This window comes from Leopardus geoffroyi, chromosome B1 (genome assembly GCF_018350155.1).
Source record: "Leopardus geoffroyi isolate Oge1 chromosome B1, O.geoffroyi_Oge1_pat1.0, whole genome shotgun sequence".
NCBI classification, from domain to species: domain Eukaryota; kingdom Metazoa; phylum Chordata; class Mammalia; order Carnivora; family Felidae; genus Leopardus; species Leopardus geoffroyi.
Genome location: NC_059327.1, coordinates 38,501,864 through 38,529,397, shown reverse-complemented (window position 1 = coordinate 38,529,397; position 27,534 = coordinate 38,501,864). Strand labels below are relative to the sequence as shown.

Sequence of the window (27,534 nt, the reverse complement as noted above, 5' to 3'; positions counted from 1 at the left end):
ACCCAGACCAGAGTGAGCAAGCCTTTCTCTTGGTATGAATGAGAGACTGTATGCTTTCTTTAGTTGTCTATTTCAACAGTTGGACTTTTTAGTTAGGAGGTAGGAATTCTTGGGGTTATCTTTTAGAATAAAAAATGTAGGTTTTTAAATGTAGTCAGAACAACTTCTAGATATTGTCGTAGTACTATGGAGAAGTGCTTCTCATACTTGAATGTGTGTATACATTACCTGAGGTCCTTTTTAGAAATATAGATTCTGATAGGAAGGTTTAGGGTGGTACCCGAGTCTGCATTTTTAACAAACTGCTGGGTGGTATCTGTGCTGCTGTCCCAAGGCTACACTCTGAGTGGGAAGATTCTAGGACAGTGCTTTCAAATAGAATTTTCTGTGATCACATAAAAATGTTCTATATCTGTGTGGTGCAATATGGTAGCCACTAACTACATATGGTATTGAACACTGGATTTTCAATTTTATTTAATTTTAATTAATTTAAATTTAAATAGCCATATGTGGCTGTGGGTAACATATGGGACAGCATGGCATTTAGAGTAAGATAATCAATTGAGAAATTTATTCTTAATGGTAATAGCCCCTGTAGGATCATGTGGAAATCTGGAACTATGGACAATATTGTCTCCCCTTAATGTTACCACTGCCTGAACTTTATCTGCAATGGACAAGTGTATACAGATGGAGTTGCTGGATTGTAAGCTCCCTCATAGCAAAAGCCCTGTTGGCCTTGTTCGTTGCTCTGTTTTCCAGTGCTCACCACATACTTGGTGTACAGTAAATGTTGGCTGAGTAAATGGAAGAATTAGCTAGCTGTAATGTTAGGAAGGATCCCCATGTTTCCAGCGTTCTGTTTAAGCCTGTACTTGGGAGTAGGGGACAGAAGGTGGATGGCACTGACATGTGTTATTTTGCTTGTGTTTTGGAGGGTTTCTTTTTGTTTCTGCTGTGAGGTTCTGTTAAATGGTATTCTGTTGGGTATAGGACATTCTTAATTTATCCATTGTTCCAACAAATACATCCATTTTGCTACGTACTAATGTTCTAGGCTCTGGGGATATAATGGTAAAGAAAGCAAAGTTTGAACCTTTTGTAGTTTATATTCCTGTGGTAACAAAACAAAAACAGGACAAAACAAAACCAAAGAATCCCTTTTTAAAAATGACTGGGTCCAATTTCTATGGAATGTGTATGTATAGAATTCATAATTATGGTTCTTCTGGGGCTTTAGGCATAGACATGGTAGTCATATTATCTTGGGAAGCCTTCATTCTGTTGCTCAGAATCCCTCATGATAAACTTTTTTATTTCACATTTCAGCTTCTTGTATCCTAGTCTGCAGCAGACTTGCTAAATAGTTCTTACTTTTTTTCCTTTGACCATTTTAAGGAGTTGCCTAGCCAGAATGCAAGAAAATCCATTTCATTTACTGGTCCTCAATCAAAATCATTCTTAGAAGGGCCACAGTCTTTCTAAAGCCCATCATATGGAGCAAGGTCATTTCCTCCTGATTTGAAGAAAAACAGGTGTTTTTTTTAATGAGGTATAATTGACATATAACATTATATTAGTTTCAAGTGGATAACAATTTGATATTGTATATATTGCAAAATAATCACAGCAATAAGTCTAGTTAACATCTATCACCATATGTAGTTATAACTTTTTTCTCTTGTGATGAGGAATTTTAGGTTCTACTCTCTGAGCAGCTTTGAAATATGTGATACAATATTGTTAATTATAATCACTATACTACATGTTACATCTCCATGATTGATTTATTTTGTAACTGGAAGTTTATACCTTTTGACCCCCCCACCCCACCCTTCACCCATTTCACCTAAACCCCACCCTCTGCCTCTGGCAATCACCAATCATTTCCTGTCTATGAGCTTGGTTGCTGTTGCTGTTTTTTACTTATCTATCATCTATCTATCTATCTATTATCTATCTATCTTTTTTATTTATTTTATTTATTGCTTTTATTTATTCATTCACCCATTTGTTTGTTCATTCTCTCATTCAGATCAGCTTCACGCCCAGCGTGGAGCTCAATGCAGAGCTTGAATTCATGACCCTGAGATCAAGACCTAGCTGAGATCAAGACTTGGAGGCTTAACTGACTGAGCCACCCAGGCGCCCCTTGTTGCTGTTTTTAGATTTCCACATGTAAATGAGATAATATGGTATTTGTCTTTCTCTGACTTATTTCACTTAGCATAGTACCCTCAAGGTGTATCCATGTTACTGCAGGTGACAGGATTTCCTTCTTTTTTATGGCTGAATAATGTGTGTGTGTGTGTGTGTGTGTGTGTGTGTGTGATTTTCTTTATTCATTCATCCATCCATGTGTACATGGGCTGTTTCTGTATCTTGGCTATTGTAAATAATGCTGGAGTGAACATAGGGGTACCTGTGTCTTTTCGAATTAGTATTTTCATTTTTTTTTGGACAAATACCCAGAAGTGGAATTGCTGGATTATATCATAGTTCTATTTTTAAATTTTTGAGGAACCACCATACTATTTTCCATAGTGGCTGCACCAATTTATGTTCCTACAACAGTGCATGAGGGTTCCCTTTCTTCCACATCCTCTCTAACACTTGTTATTCTTGTGTTTTTGATAATATAATAGCCATTCTAAGAGGTATGAGGTGATATTTCATTGTGATTTTGATTTGCATTTCCCTGATGATGAGTGATGTTGAACATTTTTTCATGTACCTGTATGTACATCTGTTTGTCTTATTTGAAAAAAATAAGAACTTCTGCCCATTTTTAAATTGGATTTTTTCCCCTGCTATTGAACTATATGAGTTCTTTTTGTATTTTGGATATTAACTCTTTATCTGATATGTGATTTTCAGGATTTTTCTCCATATCAGTAGGGTGCCTTTTCATTTTGTCAATGATTTTCTTTACCAAACAAGAAGCTTTTTAGTTTTATGTAGAAGGATTTTTTTTTTCTATTCCATTTTGTCTTATTTCAGCCCTGTCCCTGTGTCCTAGAAGTGGATGACTATTTAACATACAACCCAAAGCACTCCTGAAATTGATCTTGTTAACATTTAAAAGTAGCCCATTTCTTTCTCTCTCTATTAAGTTAAAAGAAAAAAAAAATTAAAAAATTAGTGGGTTTAGTTCATCACAGGAAAAGCAACAGGAAACAATGTTAGGGATCTGACCAAACCCACGAAACAGCAGATAATATTTCTATTAGAAAGGGGTGACTCCTAAAGGAATATAAATAGATACCCCCAAAAGTATATATATTTCACTTGAATGTGAAAAGCTGGTCTTCTCTCTCTTCTCCCCTCCCTCCTACACATTTGACACTACATTTCATTCCTTTAAGGGAAAAATAAATGTAGAAAAGCTATGAACTCTTATTAATTAAGATTCTACTAGTGTGTGGTTTCTATTTAGGCAAGTGCTAAAGTTCTTTTTTTATACTTAGCAAATCCCTTTGCTAAGATATGAGACCAAATTTAGGCAAGAGTAATTCAGTAAGACTTTCTGGAAGAGAAATAGCTATTTCAGTATTCACTTGGATTCTTACATTAGTAATAGATACAGAGTGACAGAGGTGAAGGAAAAGCTTTAACAAGTTAGGTATAAGAGCCCACAGCAGTTGGCATAGACTGAGCAGTAGCTTTGAGGAAGCATGTTGAAGTTAGAGAGGGCTGGGCAGAGGGCATGAGGTGATATTGGGTGTGGATACTGGCTGGAGTGGGAGATGTAGCAGCCTCTTGTGTCTTTGCTCTGTCCCTTCTGCCTTCGCCCTGGCTCAGGCACACATCACCTCACCTGTGCTATTGCAAGTAGCCTGTTGTTACTCCTGAGCCTATTTGTGCTTATTCTTCCCTGTACATCCCTTCACATGCTACCAGAATAACTTTTTCTAACATGCTAAACAGATTTTTCATGCTTTGGCAACATTCAGTTTTGAATCCCCTTATGTTTAGTACGTAGCAGGTAATTAATAAATGTTTGCTGAATTTGAAAGAATTTTGGAAGTATCTGTGTATTTATGGGAAGTATCTATGGCCTTGTTTCAAAAGGGAGCAGAAAAAAAAATCTTTATAGTAAAAGAAGAATTTGGTCTTTTTTTTTTTTTTTAAATCACCCTAATATAAATAGTCCCGATTTTTAAACATAAGGAATAAATCAGAAATTCCAAATAAAAAGGTCAGGATTAATATTGTATGAAGTTTTGTTTGTTGTCAAATGCAGTTTGAATGGTGACTTGAAATGCAAACAGCAAAAATAAACTACTCTTGCATCCTAACAAACAGCTGCCTTATTTGAAAGATTTGGTGCTATGCTGAATTTTGTGATGAGCACTCTAAGAGCCATGTGGTCTTTAAGGCTACTTCTACCTAGGAGCTACAACTAGAAGATTTTTCATTTTTTATTGTGTCTGGTAATATCACTGTTAGAAATAAAAGTCTGACAACTCAGAGGCCTCTTAGTTTTTTTTTTTTTTTTCCAGCAATTTACTCCTGAGGAATAAAAGACTAGGAATCTAGTCCTGACTTGTAATTCTTCTAGAATACTTTGTTGACCATCGTTTCATTTACTTTAGTCAAGTCATTTTGCCTCTCAGAGCATTGATTTCTCTCAGTCTGTGCTAGTTCTTATTTAGTTTAGAAGTAAACAACATTTATTAGAATAGCACTTATTAGAACAGTAAACTTAGAGCAGGAGAACTGACTGGAATAGTAAAGAGGACGATTTGTCATGCAGGGTTTTGGTTTTTCCCTTCTCCCTTTTGTCTTTCTTTGACCAGTTGCCAAGTTGTTATATCAAGATATCACAAGCTGTTGCCCACAGCTGAGGCATTTGCCATCTCCTTTATGAGATACATTTTAATGACAAGTATTAATTATAGAATGGAGAGATTATTTAATTTCTTTGAGTCCTCTTTTCTTGATTTTTTTCTGGTCACTTCTCTTTGGACCAGTGTACCAGTGTTTATTTTAGTGGTTGTTTTACAGATGGGAGTTTAAACTGTTAGAACAAAGTAGACCTCTAAATGATAAAGTATATATTTTTTCCCTTTGTTAAATAGATTTCATTATAGTATGTTTTTTAGGTTAAACGTATGTATGGCTTCAGTGGTAACTGTGGACAGTTTTGTTAAAACACTTCTGATAGGTTAAAAATTGTAGTCTTTTAAAGCTTTAAAATATGAGGTAATATTACGTTCACTTATTTCATGTGTTTGTACGATATGTAATGTACAGCTAAAATTCTCTTGACATTTGTAAGGAGGAGAAGTGACTTCTTATAAGGGCTGGTGATTAAAGGAAGGCTTTGAGTTTGTTCTTGAAAGATGAAAGAGGGGATTTGAGTTAGGTCTTGAAAGATGGAAACAATCTGGTCGTTTAGAGATGGGAAGAAAACCTATCCTATGGGGAAAAGAGGTTGAGCACAGACACAGGAGTGTATCCATAGTTAACTTAATTTCCAGTACATATTTGAGAGAACCTTTTCAAGGTATTCATGTGCTGCCCACCTCCTTCAGTTAGAGAAGCAGTAGTAGAGCATATTTGAAAAGGGGGTTGAGCAAGAGAAAGAGAATAGTTTGAGAAAGATACATTGGGACTGGGTTATGGATCCTGACTTCTAGATCAACGAGTTTGGACTTTAGACTTTATTCTCTAGGCAGTGCAGAACTACTGAAAGCAACATAAACTTTTGTTTTAGGAACAAAGTGGGAAAATGAGGCTGGGTTTTAGATAACTGTTTCAGAAGATTTTTAAGTTTCAGGGAAAAGTTTGAAGACACACATATTAGAGTACCTTACTACCAATAAAGATGGAGGGGCAGGGAGGGATGTAAAGCATAGTGAAGGTAGAATAGATAAGCTCTGACTTTTATTTATTTTGGTAGAGTACATCATTCAGTTGAACCTGCCTTCTCAGCTGCCTGCCTTAATTATGTTAGCTGGCTGAATTAATTCTTAAATCCCTTCAACCTTTGAAATTCTATGTTCTTTGATCCTTGAATATTTGTAAAGGTATACCCTAGCTTAGAGAAATAATGAAAAACATTTAAAATCTAAAGGAAATATATCCTACTGGGGACTAAATACTTCTCTATCTACTTTAAGCTCTTTTACTATGTTAAAGAAAGAAAAACATCTTTTTGGATTATTGACCATTTTCTTTCATTGCATATTAACAATAAATTTATAGTTTGGAAGTGTTGAAGAAACTGATGAACACAGAGAAAACTGTTAAAAGCCTAAAAAAGTGTAAAACGTGAACAATGTTTTTAAAAGTTGTAAAAAGGTACCAATATAGGGTTAGTTCCCAATTCATTTTGTGAAGCCAGCATTACCCTAATACCAAAACCAGACAAAGATAGTACAAGACAACTGCAGACCAGTATTGCTCAGCAAAAATACTAGAAAGCTGAATCTAGCAAAATATAAAAAGGATTATACACTCTGACCAAATGAGATTTATTCCAGGGATGCAAGTATATATTCCAGGGTTCAGTATATAAAAATCAGTTGATATAATAATGGTTACTAGAAAAAAAGACGAAACCCACATGAGCATCTCAGTTAACAGAAAAAGCATTTGACAGAATTTGACACCATTTCATGATAAAAACACTTGACAAACTAGGAATAGAAGGGATCTTCTTCAGCCGGATATAAGGCATTTGTGAAAAGTCCACAGCTAACATTATACTTAATGGTGAGAAACTAAAAGCTTTCTCTTAAATTTAGGAACAAGACAAGGTTGTCTGCTCTTACTAGTTCTTTTCAACATTATAGTAGAGGTTTTAGCCAGGGAAAATAGACAAGGAAAATAAATAAGAGGCATCCAGATAAGAAAGAAGAGAAAAAGTAAAACTATTTATTTTCATGGGTGACATGATTTTGTATATAGGAAATCCTAAGGAATCCATAAAAAAGCTATTAGAACTTAAAAAGTTTGGCAAGGTTACAAGATGTAAGTTCAGTGTACATTAACCAATTATGTTTCTATGTGCTATCAATGGATAATCTGCAAATAAAATTTTAAAAATGAGAATCCTACTTATAATAGTTGCAAAAAGAATAAAACACTAAGGGGTATAAATTTAATAAAAGTAATGCAAAATTTGTGTATTTAAAATTATAAAAATTTGCTAAAAGAAATTAAAGAAAATTAAATGGAAAGACAGTCTATGGCATAGGTCAAAAGATGTAATAGTATTATTGTTAAGATTCCAGTACTCTACAGATTCACCCCAGTCTCTCTCAAAATATCAGCTGACAAACTGATCCTAAAATTCATATGGGAAATGGAAGGGGCCCAGAATAGTCAGAACAACTTAGAAAAGGATGAATAAAGTAGAACATACACTTCCTGATTTTACTTTCCACAGAGTTATGATAATCAAGACCATCTTGATACCAGCAACAAGATAGGCTTTTAGCTCAATGGAATAGAATTGAGAGTCCAGAAATAAACCTTTAAACTTATGGTCAGTTGATTTTCTACAAGGATATCGAGGTAGTTCAGTGGGAGATGAAGTTTTTTCAACAGATAGTGTTGGGACAACTGGATATCCAACATGAAAAATGAAGTCGGGTCTCTACTTCACACCATATACAAAAGTTAACTCAATATGGATTAAAAATCTAAATGTAGTAGCTAACACTGTAAAAATCTTAGAAGAAAACATAGGAATAAATTTTTTGACCTTGGATTGGATAATGATTTGTTACATATAACACCAAAAGCACAAGCAATGAAAGGAAAAAGTAGATAAGTTGGATTTTATCAAAATTAAAAACTTTTGTGCCTCAAAAGACACCATCAACTAAAGGGAAAGACAGCCCACAGAATGGGAGAAAATACTTGCAAAGTATATATCCGATAAAGAACTTCTGTCCAGATTATATAAAGAATTCTTACAGCTTAATAATAAAAAGACAAGTAACTGAGTTATAAAATGGGCAAAAATGTACAAATTACCAATTTGTATATGACGAGATGCTCAATATCAGTCACTAGGGAAATGCAAATCAAAACCACAGTGAGATACCATTCAGTACCCACCAGGACAGCTAAAATTAAAAAAAAAAAAAAAAAAAGATGGATAATAATGGTACTCTCAAACTTTGCTGGTAGGAATGTAAAATAGTGCAGTTGCTTTGGAAAACTGGAAGCTTCTCAGGCATGAAACAGAATTATCATGAGACCCAGAAATGCCATTCATAGATGTATTACCCACAAAAATTGAAAATAAATGTAGACACAAAAACTTATATACAAATGTTTATTAATCCTAATAACCTAAAAGTAGAAACAACACAGATGTCCATCAACTGATGAATGAATAAAGAAACTGTGGTATATCCATACAATAGAATGTTATTTGGCAATAAAAAAGAATGAAGTTCTGATACATGCCACAATGTGGATAAACATTGAAATCATTGTGCTAAGTGAAAAAAGCCAGATACAAATGCCACATATTATAGGATTCCATTTTTATGACATGTTCAGAATACACAAATCCAGAGAAAGAATGAAAATTGGTAGTTATGAGGGGCTGAGGAGATAGGGCAACAGGGAGTGACAGCTGATAGATATGGGTCTGTTTGGGGCTGTGGTGAAATGTTCTGGAATTAGAGAGTGGTAATAGTATAATTTTGGGAGCATATTACAAACCACTGAATCTTAAAAGAGGGAAAAATGTCAATATGCACCTGAGGAAAAGGAATCTTACTGTTTTTTTGTTTTTTTTTTTAAATGTTTATTTTTGAGACAGAGACAGAGTGCGAGTGGGGGAGGGGCAGAGAGAGAGAGGGAGACACAGAATCCGAAACAGGCTCCAGGCTCTGAGCTGTCAGCACAGAGCCCGATGTGGGGCTCGAACTCACGAACCACGAGATCATGACCTGAGCCGAAGTCGGATACTTAACCGACTGAGCCACCCAGGCGCCCCAGAATCTTACTGTTTTTAACTATCTTTGTTTTCAAAATCAGGATTTGCAGAGATGCTCCCTCTTCAGATTTCACCAAGCCACATTCTCTTAGTCTTGTCTTATGAAGGTGTTATAAATACTGCTATCACAGAGAAGTGCTTCTTGGATTCCATCCATACCTTATTCAAATTTAATTTTAAAAATATATTTCTAATTGTTTAAAAAATGGAATATTAAACAGTATATACTCTCAGATGTATTACTGATCGTATATTTTGCATACTGGGGGATACCATATGTTAACACATTTCTTTTTTTTTTAACATTTATTTATTTTTGAGACAGAGACAGGGCATGAATGGGGGAGGGTCATAGATAGAGGGAGACACAGAATCCGAAACAGAGCCTGACGCGGGGCTCGAACTCACGGACCGCGAGATCATGACCTGAGCCGAAGTCATACGCTTAACTGACTGAGCCACCCAGGTGTCCCAACACATTTCTAAGTTAAGTTCATTTTGTACATGCCTTAGAATCAAGTTTTTCATGTTCAGTGTATATATTCAGACATTTATCTAACATTTCACTAAATAGGAAGGTTGTAATTCACAGTGCTTTAAAAACAACAGCACAACAGGGGCGCCTGGGTGGCTCAGTCGGTTGAACATCTGATTTTGGCTCAGGTCATGATCTCACGGTCTGTGAGTTCGAGCCCCATGTCGGGCTCTGTACTGACAGCTCAGAGTCTGGAGCCTGCTTCGGATTCTGTGTCTCCCTCTCTCTCTGCCCCTCACCTGCTCATGCGCTCGCTCTCTCTCTCTCTCTCTCTCTGTCAAAAGTAAATAAACATTAAAAAAACGACAACAACAACACAACAAATGTCCTTTTGAATAAAGTTGTTAAAGTGAGTACACTGCATTTCTACTGTAGATGAGGATTTTCTTGATACAAAGTAACCAAAACCAAGTTTGGAAGAAAATTGGATAGTGGGGTTGATGTAACTGTAACTGGTCTCCATAAACTCTCAGTTAAAATTTTTCTTCATCAGAATGTTTTCATTGTTCTCAATGACTGCTATTTTAGTAAGAAAATGTAAATTTGGTTCACTGTAGTAAAAATATACTAATTATTGTTTTCACTGCTTCATATATTGGGGTTCTACATAACACACCGTTTAAATTTTATGTGGCTGGGATCCTGGAAAATTTTCTTAACACATGAAGTATCCTATTCCATTTTGACTTTAGTCTCATTGTCCAGGGATGTTCTGGAGGCATTTCCCACCCCCCAGAGAAATCTAATAGTGAAGGGGAGGCTTCCAGCCAAAAAAGTATTTACTGACTTTATATAGATCATATCTTTGTTCTGAGGCTCTGTCTCAGAGATTGCACTGCACAGATACTTTTGGCTGGATCGTAAGGCTGTTTGTTTTTATGCCCAATATAAATATTTTAGTTACTACTTCATAAATGGTATCACATAAAAGTGATAGGTATTTTATTTTAGTCTCTTTTTGCATGTGCAGCAACTGAGTTTTCTGTGTGGGACTTTATCAAAAGGAGGGTGAAATATGGCATGTGTCATTAGATTGCCTCTTTCTATACTAAAACCTTTGTGGTTACTTTCATGTAAGCTAAATGGAAGGGACCATTGGCAAAGTTACAAGAAGGATGTGTTGCAGAGTGGTTGAGGGTAGGAGACAGTGAAAGAATCAAATAAGGATTATTGAGTACCTAATATGTGTGGATATTTATCATTACATATTCTAACCTATTGTTCAAAACAAGTTATGTGTCCCTTCTGTTCTCGTAGGTGATCATGGAGGAAGCACTTTACTCCCACCAAATGTCACAAATGAATTTCCAGAATATGGGACCATGGAGGATAGTGGAGAAGGCCTAAGAACTTCTCTTGGGTTTGATACAGAGTCTCTGCCAGGCTGCCCACAAGGGCAGCTGGGGGTCCAGCTTCTTCATGGCCACCAGTCTGGGCTTGAGAGTGTTACCGACGGACCAAAAGATGTCAGAGAGTCCCTCACTCAAAGTCACCTCAAGGAACAAAGTTTACAACCCATTGACTCCTTGATTTCAACTCTGAAAGCCACAGAAGCCAGAAAAGCTTCAGGAACATTACAGGCTACAAAGGTACTGGACAAAGATGCTATTTCTAGTTTTTCAGTTCAGCAGGTGGATAAAGAGCTGGACACTGTCCCTCATAAAACAAAGAGACAGGGAGCCAAAAAATTATTTCCTGCTGGCCAAGAAAAAGCACCAGATATACCTCTTTCAGCTGAAGTTACGACTGAGGAGAACTTTTATTTGAGCATCCAGAAGGATCAGACTGTACTATTAACTGGAGAAGCTCAGGCAGAGCTTTCCAAGATAACTAATAATGGTAGAAAAGGGGCTGTCCATGTGCAGGAGCCAGCTTGTTCTATATCCTCCCTGGGGAGCCCAGCAGTGACGCATACCTCTGCAGGCAGTGTTGCTCTTTTGAGAGAGAAGAGGTCTGATCAAGGTAGCTCCACAGGACGCCCAGGCCGGGTCAAACACGTGGAATTTCAAGGGGTGGAAATATTGTGGACAGGAGGGGAGAAAAGAGAGATACAGCATCCTGTGGACTTTGAGATATCGTTGGAAAGGAGCACCTCTCCTGAAAACAGAGAACTTTCCAGAGTGCCAACCCATCTCATTTCATGTGCTGGTTTGTATAATTCAGTTGGTTTAACTGAGAGTGTTTGGGATGAAACCTGGAGATCATCAGAGAAGCTGGGCACCAGCTCAGGGACGTTTTCCCCTCTGCCTCTTGTTGAGAGTGGAGAGGATGAAGTCTTCGTAAAGGAAAACAAAGAACATCTTGAGAAGAAACCTGAACTGGAGAGAGACAAGGAAAGGTGAGTTCCCACAGTCATCCTGCTGTCTGTGATGCCTTGTACACATTATAAGAGATCTTTATCCTGTGCTTGGCCATGAGAACTCAACATAATATCCTGGGTCCTTGTTATTATAGAATGGAAGAGAATTTATTATAAGCCAGATTCCTTCTAAGTCTCTAAGATATAAAAGTGATCTTGTTATAAAGCTGTGCATTAGGCATAAACTGGGGAGGCAGAGTTACAGAGAGGCTGTGAACACCATACTCATGTGGATCCATTTCTGACGTTTTTTATGTTTGACAGGTTTCAACTTTTCCAACATTAAGGTAACTAAAATACCCCATGGTTATCTTTAATAATATGAAAAGGTTTGGACTCTTGACATATCCTATAGTCACTATATCCTATCTTAGGCACTTCTTCTGTGTGCAACACCAGTGCCTATATACAAGCCGCATACATGTGTGAACGCAGAGGTTTGGGTTTGGGTTGCCCCAGTTTTCTAGGTTTAGAAAGGAGGTCAGGAGGTCAGAAGTAGACTTTTGAATTCAGTTGTTCTGTGGCATTCACATGAGAATCCCTTCTTACAAGTAGCATATGTTTTGATTTTGGGCCTGATAAATCATCTTAGCATGATATGGTACCTCCTGATCTTGCCATACATTTCTGACATCCATATCAGTTTAGAGCCTGGATAAATGGAAGACATAACTCATCTTTGTTCACTTCTTTTCATTGCTGTCTTGACCATACAGTGCTCCTTCTGGCAAAGTCATTTGTCATGTACTCTCATTTCCAACTTGTACCATATTTTCATCCATCAGTCCTCATAGCATCACATTTTATAGTTTATGTGGGAGAACATCTGTGTCAAGGCTGAAGGGGTTTTTTTTTTGTTTGTTTGGTGTAAGGAAATACATTTTCCTTTGTAGTTAATTAACAAATCCACCTAGAGTGATGCTCCTTTAGGAAGGTTATCAGGACTCCTCCTCTCCACTTCTTCCTCTCCAACTCCCCTAACACATAAAATCTCTAGACGTCCCTCAAAAGCAGCCTTGATATGCGGCACATGACTCAGTAGTTATAGTCCCACTGAAATATACACTTTTGCTATTGTACATATTATTAATTTATTCCACCCTTCCCCTCTCCCTTCTTCCACAAATAGTTTTTGACTGTCTGTGATGTTCTTGACCCTGCTAAATACTGGACATAAAAGAATGTTCAAAATAGATAATAACTTGTGGTCATTTCCCTCATGGCATTTACTGCTAAAGATAAACACTGACTACATAAACATGTTAATAATTATAGGATCACAAATTGTGGTAGGTTCTGGGAAGGAAAATAACAGAGACGTACTAGAAAAAAATAAATTCGGTTGATGGCTTAGAGAAGGCCTTTCTGTAGAAATGATAAGTAGGCTGAGACTTGAGAAATGAATATGAGTTAATCAGGCAGAAAATGGGGAAGAAGAATATTCCAGGGAGGAAGGGAACAAAATGTGCAAAGGAGAGCTGCTGGATTGCCTAGCTATGTGCGCTTCCTAGAGTTGTGTGAAATGAAGTCTTTATGGAAAGTTAGAAGATTTGAAACTCAATAGTGTGGTTGGAGCATAAGGAGCTGTGGGGTTGGGAAATGAGCATGGAGAGGTAGGGAGGAGCTTCCCATTTTATTACATGGGCAGTGAGAAGCCATTAAGAGACCCAGAATACTATTTGGTATGTGGTAGACCTTTATAATTTAAAAAGCAAAGACAACTGTATTGTTGATTGTGAATCCTCATAATAGATTTACGTGAGGTAGTTTTCTATTTTTATTCTTATTTATAGGAATTTGAGGCTTAGAGAGATTAAGTAAGGTTTTCTAAAGTGATATAGCTGGTAATTGGCACATCCAACATTCAGCCCCAGGTTTTTCTAACTCTTGAGCTTTGCTGTTATGGAGTTTAAAAAAATTTACTTAATTATCCTAATATTCATTTTTAATATTTGAACACAGTGCTGCATACTAATTAATTGTTTATAGGTTTTCACTGTTTTGGTTAGCCTTTCAATAAACATGTTTGTTGGCTTTTAAAAAAATTGTTTTTGTTTTTAAAGGTCATTCGCTGGCTGTCGAATTTTGGGTCTGAAAACTCTCTGCAGTGCCGCCTTGTTGTCGGCAGGGGGCGGCCCTTGGATTCTAATCTTCTCATCCTCTTGAGGGCATTTGGTCTTGTTTAAATCAGAATGTATTAATAGACCGATGAAAGTTTAGTGTATTTTTACTCCATTAAGTTTACACAGTATATTTATCTGTGTTCTGTTAAAATTAAGGATGACAGTGGCTGTTAACAATTTGAATTTGTGGAGTTTAGTTGGCTAAAATGAGAGTTTAATATTTCATTCAAATATAGTCACATACTAGGAAATTAGTTTGAAACTACAGAAATTATTTAGACAGCACATGTATGCTAAGAGGTTCTTCAACCCGAATATGTTTCTGTGATAGCTTCTTTTTCAAATATATTAAGACATAACCCAAAGAACAAAATTGTTAGCTTTACAGAATATTATCTTTCTTATATGGTTATATGGTTGAAAGGGAAAAAGTAAAAAGAATATTAACCTAATATTGAAATTCTTTATTCTTATTTTCTTTCTAGGATTCTTGAGCAAGAGGAGCACTTTAGGGGAGGAGATGATGATGTCCTTGGGCCTGCGTATACAGAGGACTCCACTGATGTGTACAGCTCCCAGTTTGAAACCATTTTGGACAACACTTCCTTATACTACAGTGCTGAGTCCTTGGAGACATTATATTCAGAACCTGATAGCTATTTTAGCTTTGAAATGCCTCTCACTCCAATGATACAGCAGCGCATTAAAGAAGGCAGTCAGTTTCTGGAGAGGACAACAGTGGCAGGACAGCAAGATGTCCTGAGTGTCTCAGCAGATGGTGGAATAGTGATGGGTTATTCTAGTGGGATCACCAACGGGCTGAATGACACCAGTGACTCCATCTACACGAAAGGCACACCAGAGATTGCTTTCTGGGGAAGGTACTAATTCTATCCTCATTAATTTCATGCGGTGGTTTTTGTATCACTTTCTCCTTGGGAAATATGAGAGTGGAATATATCTGAGGAGCATTTGGCCAGTTTCTGTGGATATAAGTGAATGCTGTGAGTAGAAAGTAATTTGGGTTTTAGGGACAGGCAGAGTGCGCTTTAGCAGTTTCCCAAATTGGCAAGCTGTGGTTATTGTATATGGTGGTATTTCCTGGATTACAATATATAAATTGCATCCCGAGCAAATATTTGTGGGTGATGAGTAGGTGTTAGCTGCCATGGTGTACCTTTGGTAGCAGTGGTATGGTGCTATGAAAAGAACACTGAGAGATGTTGGCTTTCATATTGGCACTGATATTGGTTGTTGGCTTGGAGCAGGTTGCTTGACTAGGCCAGAAGTTCCTTAACTGCAAATTGAGGGTGTTGGATTAGATGGTCACCCAAGTATCTTATAGGCCTTTGCTCTGTGATGTCCTGTTCTGTTGAGCAGTCTTCTATTCCTGAGATGGGAAATATCCGATTATATGGATGCTTGATAGAGCTGATACCTTGGTTAAGGCTATAAATATTTATTTTCTCTCTCTGCTTTAGGATTTAAGTCTACTTGGGAGGTAAGACGACAAATTATATAGGTTACATGTGCCCTACCTGTCATTTAGTTATTCCTTGTCTATTTATGGATTATCCAGCATTTCATTTCTTCTTGCTCATTATCTTTGGGTCATTCACCTGTTTTTTAGCATCTTTATCAGTGGGTAGAGAATGCTAAACTTCTTAATGATTTTATGAATTCAGTTTTGATATAATTTTCCTGAATTAAAGTGTGTGTGTGTGTGTGTGTGTGTGTGTGTGTGTGTGTGTGTGTGTTGGGCAAAGTCAAGGGGAGATTTAAGGGGATAAACTATTTTAAAGCTGTATGAAATAGTGTCAGCACTTTTTTTTAAAAGTCAGTATTTATTATACAGGTTTCCAATGAACCTCTCTTTGTGAGCATCTTATGTTGAGTGTTTTCTATAACCAGTTTATAGGTTTATAATTCTTGCATGAACACATTCAAGACTGGCATTTATAAATTGTAACTATGCATTTCCATGTGAAATGGAACATCCAAATGGATGTTGATTGCTTTCTTGGGTCACTAGTGATATAATGAAACAACACTAGTCTCAAAAGCAGAAGACCTTAGTCTGAATTACTTGGGCAAGCCACTTATTTTCTCTGATACTCACTTTATTTATTGGCAAAATTAGGTTAATGGTATCCAGCATGCTATGTAGCTGTGAGATTTAAAGAGTTAGTATAGATTAAAGCAACTAGCACAGTGTATGGTACAAAGTAGGAGCTTGAGTAAAGGTGTGAGTCAGAATTGGTTGGCGAGTCCACATTTAGACTTTCTCTATTTCCGGGGTTAGGGGGTGGGAGGGGGTGTCCCTGAGGGTAAGGTGTTTCTGAGGACCATGGTCCTCCCCTTGGGGTGGGAGGAGGGCCTTTTTGTTTCACCATCATCTCTGATAACTGTAAGTTGAGATAAAATGCAATAGTATAGGCATGCAGATAATTTTATTAGAACTCAGTCCAGCTTTCTGGGGTGACTTGAAGTTGTTTATATTACAGACCCAAAAAAGAGATGGGGGAGCTGAGGTATTTTGGGCTGAGAGGCTTTGCTGCAGAAGCTTCAGGGAGAGTAAGTAAATAAAAAGAGATGAATATCAGAAAGTCAGATCAGGAAGGAATTAGGTGAAATGTTTATCAAATGTATGGTTTGCTTATTTACAATAGGAAGTAGTCATCATTGGGGCCAGTGTGGGTGCCAGTCATTATTAGTAGGGCAGAGTTAGATAGTTAAGAAAGAGTATTTGGCAAGTTATAGTATATTTTAGCATCTCAGATTTAGACAGCAGTACACTTTAGGCAATCTCAAGATAAAGCTTCATTACCTGCATTGTCAAACCTTGAGATCTTGACCAGTAGTAAGACAAACTGAGAAACAGACTCTAACTATGGAGAACAATCTGATGGTTACCAGAATGGAGGTGGGTGGGGGGATCAATGAGCTAGGCGGTGAGGATTAAGGAGTGCACTTGTGATGAGCACTCGGTGTTGTATGGAAGTGTTAAATTCCTAAATTGTACACCTGACACTAACACTGTGCAACTAACTGGAATTTAAAAAAAAAATAGTTGGGGCACCTGGGTGGCGCAGTCGGTTAAGCGTCCGACTTCAGCCAGGTCACGATCTCGCGGTCCGTGAGTTCGAGCCCCGTGTCGGGCTCTGGGCTGATGGCTCAGAGCCTGGAGCCTGTTTCTGATTCTGTGTCTCCCTCTCTCTCTGCCCCTCCCCCGTTCATGCTCTGTCTCTCTCTGTCCCAAAAATAAATAAACTTTGAAAAAAAAAATAAAAAAATAAAAAAATAAAAAAATAAAAAAAAAATAGTGAATTCTAATATGAATGAGAAGCATCTTAGGGATGTGTCACCCACGCTTCTTTCAGCTCTGATACTCTTCCATGTGATTCCTGACTAGTGGTCATTCTTCCCTTCCTTTAACACTTCTGGTAACTTGAATAGACCTATTTGTGTTCTTCGAGTTGGCATAATATGTGGTTACAGGTGAAGAAGGTTTTGTTTTATGATTTATGTGTCCATTCAGGGTTAAAAATGTAGGGCGGGCTCAATGATCTAAGAAGTTTTATTTATTTTTTCCTAAAAAATTTTAAAGAAACTGGAATAACTTTTATGCTTTTCTTTACCCCTCTGACTTTTTGGTGCTTTTAAGTTGCAGCACCAGAAAAATTGTAGGTTGAAGAATTATGACATTTTTTTTTTAGCTTGAAGGGGGCCTTAGATAGTCTTGTTTTACAGTAAAGAATCTGAGTCCCAGTTTGGTGGGATGGATTTACCTGTGAGAGATCCTTTACCAGAGTTCAAATTGTCTGACTCCTAGATTAGATACATTTGCTCTTCTAGGCAGCCTGGTCTCATACCTTTATTCTTTTTCTAAATCTAATTTCTCTAATGCCATATGTCTATGGAACCAGAAGTGTGAGTTGGTAATTGTAGAATTTATTGTTGTTGTTGGTGTGTGTGTTTAATTTGAGAAAAAAATTTACCAAATTGTTAACAAACATGTCTCCACAAATTTTTAAAGTAATCAATGAGCAGGCTTTTAAACATTTCCTTTACATTAAAACATTCTTCTGCAGAGGTAAGGAAGTAGACTATGGAGCCTGTTAAGGAAATCCAGACTTGAATGCTGACTGCCCAATAGTCAGCCTGATTGACTTCCCTCAACAACGTGCTCAGGGCCAAAGTGTTAGGATTCAAGTGAAAAAACATTTTCCAATTTTATTAATAAATGTGACATTTGTATAAGGAAAGTGATAAATCAAACAAGTGTACATGCTTAGTATTCTGTCTCTATTCACTGGCCTCTCCTGTTCCCTTGGCAGTGGACTGGGGGGGGGGGGGTCTGACTATATTGAATAAAGTGAACTCTCAAGAAGGCACAAAGAAAAGGGGATGATACACGACTTATGTGATATGACTAATGACTGATGATGATATGACTGTCTCCCTGATAATGCTTCTTTGATTCTAACTAGACCTGAACCAAGAAATTAAGCCCATCTCTGTTGAGGTATTGATTTTAACGTATAAAATATTAACTGTCAGCCAGTAGAAAAGATTATAATATTACTTAGGTTGTCTCTAAGCACAATTCTATATCATAGGCATCCTATAGTTCTTATTTAATAAACACATGGTATGTAATTCTCATAATAAGCTAGGAGAAAGGAGCAATTAATGTTCTCATTTTCTAAATGAGGAAACTGAGGCATAGCGCGTTTGAGTAACTTACTCAAAGTAACACAGATGGTAAGTTGCATGCCCAGGGTTTGAACCCAGGCAATCGGGCTCCAGAGCCCATTTATTTTTGGTTTCAAAACAAAAATATATTTGGCATTGCCTAGGTATATTTTAAAATCCTTTTCTACTTCAGTATGTGATTTACTTTGTCATTAAAGATGATTTCAGGGGTGCCTGGGTGTCTGACTCTTTCTTGATTTTGGCTCAGATCATGATCTCACAGTCATGAGATCGAGCCCTGTGTTGGGCTCTTTTGGGTGTGGAGCCTGTGCACCCAGCATGGGTGTGTTCGTTCACTCTCTCTAAAAAAAGAAAAAAAAAAGGTGATTTCAGTGGCAGTATTTGACAGTGATTTCATTTGAATGCAAGATAACACTATTCTCTTTTGTGTTGCTTCTTTAAAGAAAGGTGCAAGTGGTTGGGAAGGTTAATGAGGATGTTGTATCACTTCAGCAAAACTTAGTTCTCTCTCTCAGCAGTGCCTTCCAATTTGGATTTAGCCATGCATTGGTGGTCAGGGGCGGGGGTTGTTCTTCCCTGTTACTCTCTCCACTTAAATCAAAGAAGAAAACATTTCAAATCTGTAGTATTCTAGTATCAAGTTGGAAAGGGCATTTTTAAAGAGTACATGTGCTCACTATTTGTCTTTTGAAGGATTATATACCTTTTTGATATCAAATACATCATTCTTTATAAGGTGAAAAAAAACCTCTTAAGACCTTGGAATAATTCTGGACAGGAATAGTTAAATACTCTCAGGTGCTCTGAAGTGCTCTGGACACTGAATGTTGGCGAGGGAGCCGCATGTCGGTCAGGAAATAACTCACCCTGTGATTGTAACACAATATTTTAATGAAGGAGCAAAGAGGAGCATCCCCTCCCTTTGTGGTCCGCTACATAGCACTCAGGCTGATGGGGTCAGCAGTGCTGTGTGAAGTCCAGTCACATGGCTCCAGAATTAGAAAGGATAATTAGAGACTTACAGTTGTACATGTTCCAATGGGTTCCTTTGTGTCTGGGTGCTTCTCCCTTGCTGGCTTATCATCTGATGATTGCAACTCCAATCAGTAAGTTGTGACCTGAAGACTAGAAGGCACAAATGTTGTCACTGTGACCATTCACAGAGCTAAATATTGACCATTTCTATTGAGCTTGGGTTTGGACAGATAGGAAAAGAGAGATACCAAATATAGTAGCATGGCAGGATCCTCTCTTTTGGTTCTCTGAAACATATAAAACTGCATTTTAAAATTAACTGTTTAGCATAATAGATATATTTTATGTCTCAGCCTCCTGGCTTTTCTTTCAGATACCACTCAGGATATGGAAGAGTACAGCAGAAGAGGTGAATTACATCAGTGTGCAACTGATATGCCTGAGGAGAGTGCTTCAGTCAGTCTTGGGTCCATTCCAAATTTGATAGTTTTGTTTTTTTTGCCTTCCTTTTTTGTTTGTTTGTTTGTTTTCCCTCTTTTCAAATGGAATGCTGGTGTTTAAAAGTATCCCTTTTCTTCAGTTTTTCTCTTTCTTTAGTGTTTGTCTAGGAAAAAGCACGTGAAGTGTGATTTCAAAAATGTTTTTGACATTTCGGTTTAAAACCTGCAGGCATTTTAGTTTATAAGTATCAAAATAAGAATGAAAATAATGTGGTATTAGTTAAGCTTCTGAGTGAGGAAAAGATTTTGATCCTGTGAAATTGTCTTTAGAGATCTGGCTGACCAGTGAGTTTCCGATTTTTCTTGTATCATTAGGAGCAGGAAGCTCCGCAGTCTCATATGTTTAATATTGGGTAGCTCTTGCTCTAGTAATCTCTTTAGTCCTTTTCTTTTGGGTTTGAAGACTAGTTTTGCAGAAAATGGGTTCTTTTTTTTTTTTTCTTTCCAGCTTCTCTTCCAAGCACTTATAATGGATTTTGTTTTTTTATTTACCACAAAGGGATCCTTGCTCAGTGATGAGTGATGGGGGCTCTGCTACGTTTCAAAGCCAGTCCTATCTGGGTTTGAATCCTGTCTCAGTTACTTACTAGGTGTGTGATATTGAGTAATTACAGAAAATCTGAGAACGTTTCCACGTATAAAATGCAATGTATAATACCTATCTGGTAAAGGAAGGGGAAGCAAATGAGATTAGTCAGGTAGCAGAAATCAAGAAAAGAAAATCAAGTAGCTTAACAATGCCTGGTGTACATCATAGGAGATAAATAAATCAAAATTTATGTCATCATGCTACTGTGCCATGAGCTCAAGTCCTGTATCAGTCTCTGAGCTGCCAGCACTGTCCTCTCAGCTCTAACTATCTGGCACACCTATTGCTGGACTTCCTGAAATACCACTTTCTTTTCATAAAGTACAACACTCTGTGGTAGGGTGGCATAAATATGGGGATTTGGGATCAGAAGACAAGGAGGTCACGTCATCCTCTTTACTGGCTGCCTGATCTTGTTTTACTCCAGACAGCCTGTGATTCCATTGGTGAGGTGGAAATAACCTTACCACTCATTTTATAGCTTTGTTGTAAGAATTTGCTAAGTTCTAGTTTGTGGATATTTATTTTAAACCTATTGTGAGTTTTGTAGTAGTCTGAATAATAATCTAAGGGATGTAAGAAAATACATAAGAAAAACCTGGTAAAGAAAAACAGATGCAAGGATTTAGCAAATGTTTGAATATAGGACATGCAGGCTGAGTCAAAATCATTGTGAGACTTCAAGCGTGGATGACTTACTGAATCTAGAAGTAATAGGAATTGGGGAGATCGGTGGGGTTTGTAGGAGAGTAGCTAGTAGCGAGGTCAGTTTAAACAGGTTAAATTTCAGGAGAGCGATGGTGCTTTATGTAGAAGTGCTGTTGGGAGTGTGAGATTGAAGGCTGGCTGCAGGACTTTGGAGTTACCATTTGGATGTGAGGCTTGCAGCTGTGGGCATGAGCGAACTCTTGGATGATGAGGGGTGTGCTGAGGCCAGCTGCAGAGATGCACACACAGGAGCACTTGGGTGCTGCTTGTGCATCTTTTTGATTCTGTATTTGTAGGAAATGCCCTCCAAGGTGAGTTTCCTGGGCGCTTTTCTGTACTTGCTTCGTTTCTCCAGCAGTACCTTGATTATCAGGGAGAAGCTCAGTGCTCCAGTCGTCTGATGGATGTTCTTTTAATTTCTCTCAGACAGTCCTGGCCCTGGCTGGCCTTGGTGATTTGGGGCTCTGTTTGTTGAGTGCCTTCTATATAAATTGGTGATGACTTCAGGAAATGGTCCTGGATTTGAAATAGGGTTTCCTAGAAACATTCTAATTCTCTAGTTCACAACTTAAAGTAATGCCCTGGATAATGATGGATATTAGTATGAAGAGTGCTGTGGGATGCTTGCTGAAGTGGATGATCTTTTATCAAAGACGATATTAAAACACTTTGTTTTTATTTATTTTTTAAAATTTGTTTTAGAGAGAGAGTGGGAGAGCAGAGGAAAAGGGCAGAGGGAAAGAGAGCATCTTAAGCAGGCTCCACACTCAGCATGGAGCCTGATGTAGGACTCGATCTCATGACCCTGGGATCATGACCTGAGCCGAAATCAAGAGTTGGATGCTCAGCCAACTGAGCTGCCCAGGCGCCCCAAGACTTTAAATGACATTGGACATATATATTATTACAAGGGTAATCATGGGTCTAAATAAAAATCTGATTGGCAGTTACTGTTTTAACTGGTCGAGATGATATAGCCATTTTTTTATTCATATATCAGTGCAATTTTTATCTTTTAAAGGAAGCAACAGCATTTCCTTTTAGCAGAGGTCATTTAACACAAGATTTGCAATACTGGATGAGAAATATTATCCATTGATTTGTTGTTTGGGGAAGCAAAAAGAGAAAGTTATATGAAGGTATTTTACATAGGAGTACCAATTTATCAGAACTCCAGATGGGTACATTTCCAGTGCCTTAATCTTTTTTTCTTTTTCTACTGTGGATCTCATAAGCTTTCTATCAACTGATGTACAGAATCTGTATTAAATTGACTCAAGCTCCTAACAGAGCCTTAATATTCAGTATCATGGCCATGGTAAGTTCAATATAATCTTTCTCATGCATGCTAATGAAGATTAACATCAAACTACATCTAAACCAATGTTAGGTCAATAATTTGACTTCATAATCCCCACACCCCATATGGTATTTCATATGCCTGCGCCTAAACCTCCATCTGTAGTGTTCTACTGGTCTCTCCATTAAGAATTATTAAAGGAAAGCCTTATAAGTCACACACTGAACTACTGAGATTCTTAATCTTTCTACTTATAACCTTGCTTCGCAGTGGTGTTGAGCTGGGAGCCTGTTAGAATTGCAGAATCTCAGGCCCCACCTGTGACCTACTAATTTAGGATCTGCATTTTAAGATGTCCAGGTGGTTTACATAAACTGACATTTGACAGGCACTGGTCTGGAACAGTGGTCCATGGACCAAGCTAAAGTAGGAAAGCTCTAGAATAGGATTCTCTGACCTGACTGCACATTAGAGTTACATAGGGAGCTTTTTTTTAAAAAAATTTTTTTTAACGTTTTTTATTTATTTTTGAGACAGAGACAGAGCATGAATGGGGGAGGGGCAGAGAGAGAGGGAGACACAGAATCGGAAGCAGGCTCCAGGCCCTGAGCCATCAGCCCAGAGCCCGACGCGGGGCTCAAACTCATGGACCGCGAGATCGTGACCTGAGCTGAAGTCGGACGCTCAACTGACTGAGCCAACCAGGCGCCCCCATAGGGAGCTTTTTAAAATTCCAATTTCCCATGCTTCACCAACAGAGATTCTGATTCTGTTGGTGGAGGGTGACATCTGGACAGTGATAGCTTTAAAGTTTATTTGTTTTGAGAGAGAGAGAGAGAGAGAGAGAGAGAGAGAGAGAGAATCCCAAACAGGCTCCACACCATTAGCTCAGAGCCTGATGTTGAACTCATGTCCTGAGCCAAAACCAAGAGTCTGACGCTTAACTGATGGAGGCACCCAGGCGCCCCCACCTGGTAATCTTTTAAAGCTATCACTGTTTGGGGTGCCTGGGTGGCTCAGTCGGACTTTGGCTCAGGTCATGATCTCACGGTTCGTGGGTTCGAGCCCCACGTTGGGCTCTGTGCTGACAGCTCAGATTCTGTGTCTCCCTCTCTCTCTGCCCCTCCCCTGCTCATGCTCTCTCAAAAATAAATAAAACGTTAAAAAAAATATGAAAACAATTCCCGGGTGATCCTGATGTTCAGCTTGGACTGTCAACCTCTCCTTTTGGAGTTTGTTAGAAATGTGTAACGCAGACCTCACCCCTGATGTATTCAATCAAAATGTGTATTTTAACTATTTTAACAAATTCTGAGGTCATTCATGAGTACTTTAAAGTTTGAGAAACACTGGAAACTGTTTAAAGGCAGAATATAAAGCTAAGTAAGATAGTCCCTATTCTCAGGTGAGCAGGGTTACTGTGCTAGTGGCAGGGATGAGTCTAACAGAGGTTTGTACCAGTGAGTGGTCCTGGCTGTGAACCTTGTAATGATTTCTTACTTCATCTTTGGTGTAGTGATCATGGGGTGCCCATCCTTACTCTAGAAATATAATTGGGGTGGATCCATTTTCCTGCTAGGAAACGGTATGGTTTCTTATAAACAGTGTGGGTTCTTAAGTCAGATTGCCTTGGTTCAAATTTTGGTAAATTATTTCCCTAAGCCTCAACTTTCTTACCTGGGAAAAGAGATAATAATTTACTTCCACTTGATGAAGTACTCAAAATATGTTGTCCGTTATTATCAGTAATAACACTGCTTGAGTTATTTTCTTTAAATTTTTTTAATGTTTTTTTATTTATTTTTGAGAGAGAGAGAAAGTGAGAGAGAGAGAGAGAGAGAGCGCGAATGAGCATGAGTGGGGAAGGGGCACAGAAAGAGGAAGACAGAATCCAAAGCAGGCTCCAGGCTCTGAGCTGTCAGCACAGAGCCTGACATGGGGCTTGAACTAAAAGACTGTGAGATCATGACCTGAGCTGAAGTTGGACGCTTAACCAACTGAGCCACCCAGGTGCCCCGAGCTATTTTCTTTAAAACTTTTTCAAAGTCACCTGATATGAAAGAGCTCTGGTCAGGTCAATTTAGGATGTTGTATATCTGTAATAATAATTCTAAGAGCCTTAGATTACTTGAAGGTGAGGATTTTTAGTGACAGTTTGTTTCACTGTGTTTATCTATTTAGCAGCTCCACTGCAACACAAAGAACATGACATTTTCTAGTTAAGAGTAGTAATATAAAATTTTTAGTACAGAGAAAATAAGAGGTATTGAATGTTGCAAAGCAAAACCATAAAAGTTCCCTTAACAATGGTTTTAGGATTCATCCTGTAATGTACTTAGCTAGGTATGGACAGTGATCTTCTTGAGTCTTTAGTCTTGACACTCAGTGTTACAGGGTCCAGCACATATTAGAGACTATGTTTTTGTTTAGTGAAGAACTTAATTAGCAGCTCCTCTATACTAGGTACTTGGTGTCCGCCAGAGAAGAGGCGGACAACTTCACAAGTATTTTTACTACAAGGCCTAGAGAGCCAGACAGTAAGGGTCTGAGGCTTGAGGCTGAGGCTACTTCCAGGAAGTGTTGTAGAGGCCCACCTGGAAGTGTTGCTTTTGTGTGTGTGTGTGTGTGTGTGTGTGTGTGTGTGTGTGTGTGTGTTTTAATGCTTATTTATTTTTGAGAGAGAGAGAGAGACAATGAGAGAGAGACAGAGAGAGAGGGAGACAGTGTACTAGTGGGAGCGGGGCAGAGAGAGAGAGAGAGAGAGAGAGATACAGAATCAGGAGCAGGCTCCAGGCTCTGAGCTGTCACCACAGAGCCCCACATGCAGCTCAAACCGTGGATGTGTGTAAATGATTGTTGGTGGGGAGTGTGCAGGGTGATTGTCCAGACAGAGCCAAAATGAGGCAGAATTAGTAACAGCTGCTTGAATTTGGGGACTTGAGAGTTGGGAGCTGAGGGGTCTGTGAACCTCTTTGCCTCTTCTGTTAATCTTTCAGACTGAACAGGTGCCACTGTGCTCAAAGGCAGGCATTATGCAGTTGACATTTTACAACTTCTGAAACATTTTAGGCATCCCAAGGGTATGGAAAATAATAAACACTAGTGATCTCACCAGCCAATTTAAGAAAGAAACATTGCAAATGAATTGCCAACTTGGTGAGTGCCTCCCTGTTTGCATTCTTCTTTTTCTCTTCCTTAGGGTAACCATGGCCTGTGGGTGTCTGTCATTCCTATACAAGTGTGCATCTGTAGACACTAGATAGTATCTTTTCATGTTTTTAGACTTTATATAAATGTTACCTTCTTCTTTCCTGTTGTAACTCACTTTTTTGCTCAACATTTCAAATTCATTATTACTGATTCATAAAGTCCTACTTTATTAATTTGCTGTATAGTATTCATTACATGGATGTATACTGTAATTTATTTTTCCATTTTCCTATTTATGAACACTTTGGCTGCCTTGTATTTTTGTTATCTCAAATGGCCTGATAGTGAACATTCTAATTTGTTGTTTCTTGTGCACTTATGGGAGAGTATCTCTAGGCTAAGTATATATTTGGGAACTAAATTGCTGGACAGTAAGTTGTAATCATTTTCTGGGTGAATCAAGGCATTCTTGAAAGGGCGTATTACATTTTCTTTGAGAAGATATAATTTTATCTACTTCTGTTTATAAAGTAATTTTTACTTATTCTACCTCCTGGATCCTTGTAATTCCAATATCCTAACAAAAACAGCTGTTGTCCAAAGAAAAAGCATGGGAAACAGAATGAAGTTTCCTTTCCCTTTAGGGGCACTGAATGTGGACTCTGTTATCCATTAGTTGGGTCTGCTGACTGGCCTTTCTATGGGACTCCTATAGTTCCCGGTTTCTGAGATGCATCTGCAGGCGGTTGCTGTTGTGTCTGACAGCTGTGAGTGTTGCCTGTCCACCTCTGGTTGTCTGACGCGGAACTTGAACAACAGGGAAAATGAATACTTTAATTTCAGTGATAGCGGGAAAGCAGAAACAAAAGTAGAAATGAAAATAGGAAAACACAGATCACAAGATTAAGTGTGAATTTTATAAAATCTAAATGGATTAGGTTTTTTTTTCCTCTTTCAGTCATTCTTTAGTGTGTGCTGCCAGAACTTAGAGTCTTCAAAAACAGTACTTCAAAAACCTTAGTGTTATTATGGAAGAACAATGCTGAAATTACTTTCTTCTTTTTTTCTTTTTTGAAATGATGTTGGACAAACCTCTTTCTCCCAAAAGAGCAAACACTCCAAATCAACTAAGACAATTGTCCTTTCTCCCTATTGTCAGCTTGCCGTCTGGCTTCTGAAGAGTTAAATTGGAGGTTTGTGAGGTCATGTGTGACTTCACTGGGTCTGGACTTTTGAAGCAGATCTCTTGGAGGGAAGCTGCCTGTTGAGGCTAAGTGGAGGGGGCGGGGGGAGTTCTCCTGTAACTTCTTTCAAGTTCTTATCCCTCAGCCCCTGAGGGACATAGTAGCATTCTGGGAGAATGTCACTGCAGAGTCAGCGTGTAGCAGTTTGTACTCACAACCGGAGCAGCTATAGAAGTACATTAAAAGAGCCCTTGCTGAAGATGAAGGTTTGTTGAACAGATGGAACAGGAGAATGTTCTTTGTATTCCTCACAAAATTATGGGCAGACTGTTTGCTGACGGAGGTAACTGGAATTCAGTTTATTTTCTTTGTCCTGGGCAGTACTGGGTTATGTATAATTGTAGTTACAGAAAATTGCTTGGATTTT

The 27,534-nt window shown here is 38.1% G+C and overlaps 1 protein-coding gene across 20 annotated transcripts in view; it reads left to right on the top strand.

Moving 5' to 3' along the window:
* PSD3 (pleckstrin and Sec7 domain containing 3) overlaps nt 1-27,534 on the top strand; it is a 796,422-nt gene that overhangs the window by 335,333 nt on the left and 433,555 nt on the right. For 16 of the 20 annotated variants that reach the window (XR_006707649.1, XM_045458150.1, XM_045458143.1 and 13 more), the window contains 3 exons: nt 10,761-11,841; nt 14,471-14,866; nt 20,050-20,085. Coding sequence is in view for 19 of the 20 variants with exons in the window: in XM_045458150.1 (XP_045314106.1) it covers nt 10,761-11,841; nt 14,471-14,866; nt 20,050-20,085 (1,513 nt within the window). In the remaining variant the exon portion in view is untranslated. The remainder of the gene's footprint in view (nt 1-10,760; nt 11,842-14,470; nt 14,867-20,049; nt 20,086-27,534) is intronic. The other 4 variants (XM_045458156.1, XM_045458231.1, XM_045458193.1 and 1 more) reach the window with 1 other exon arrangement.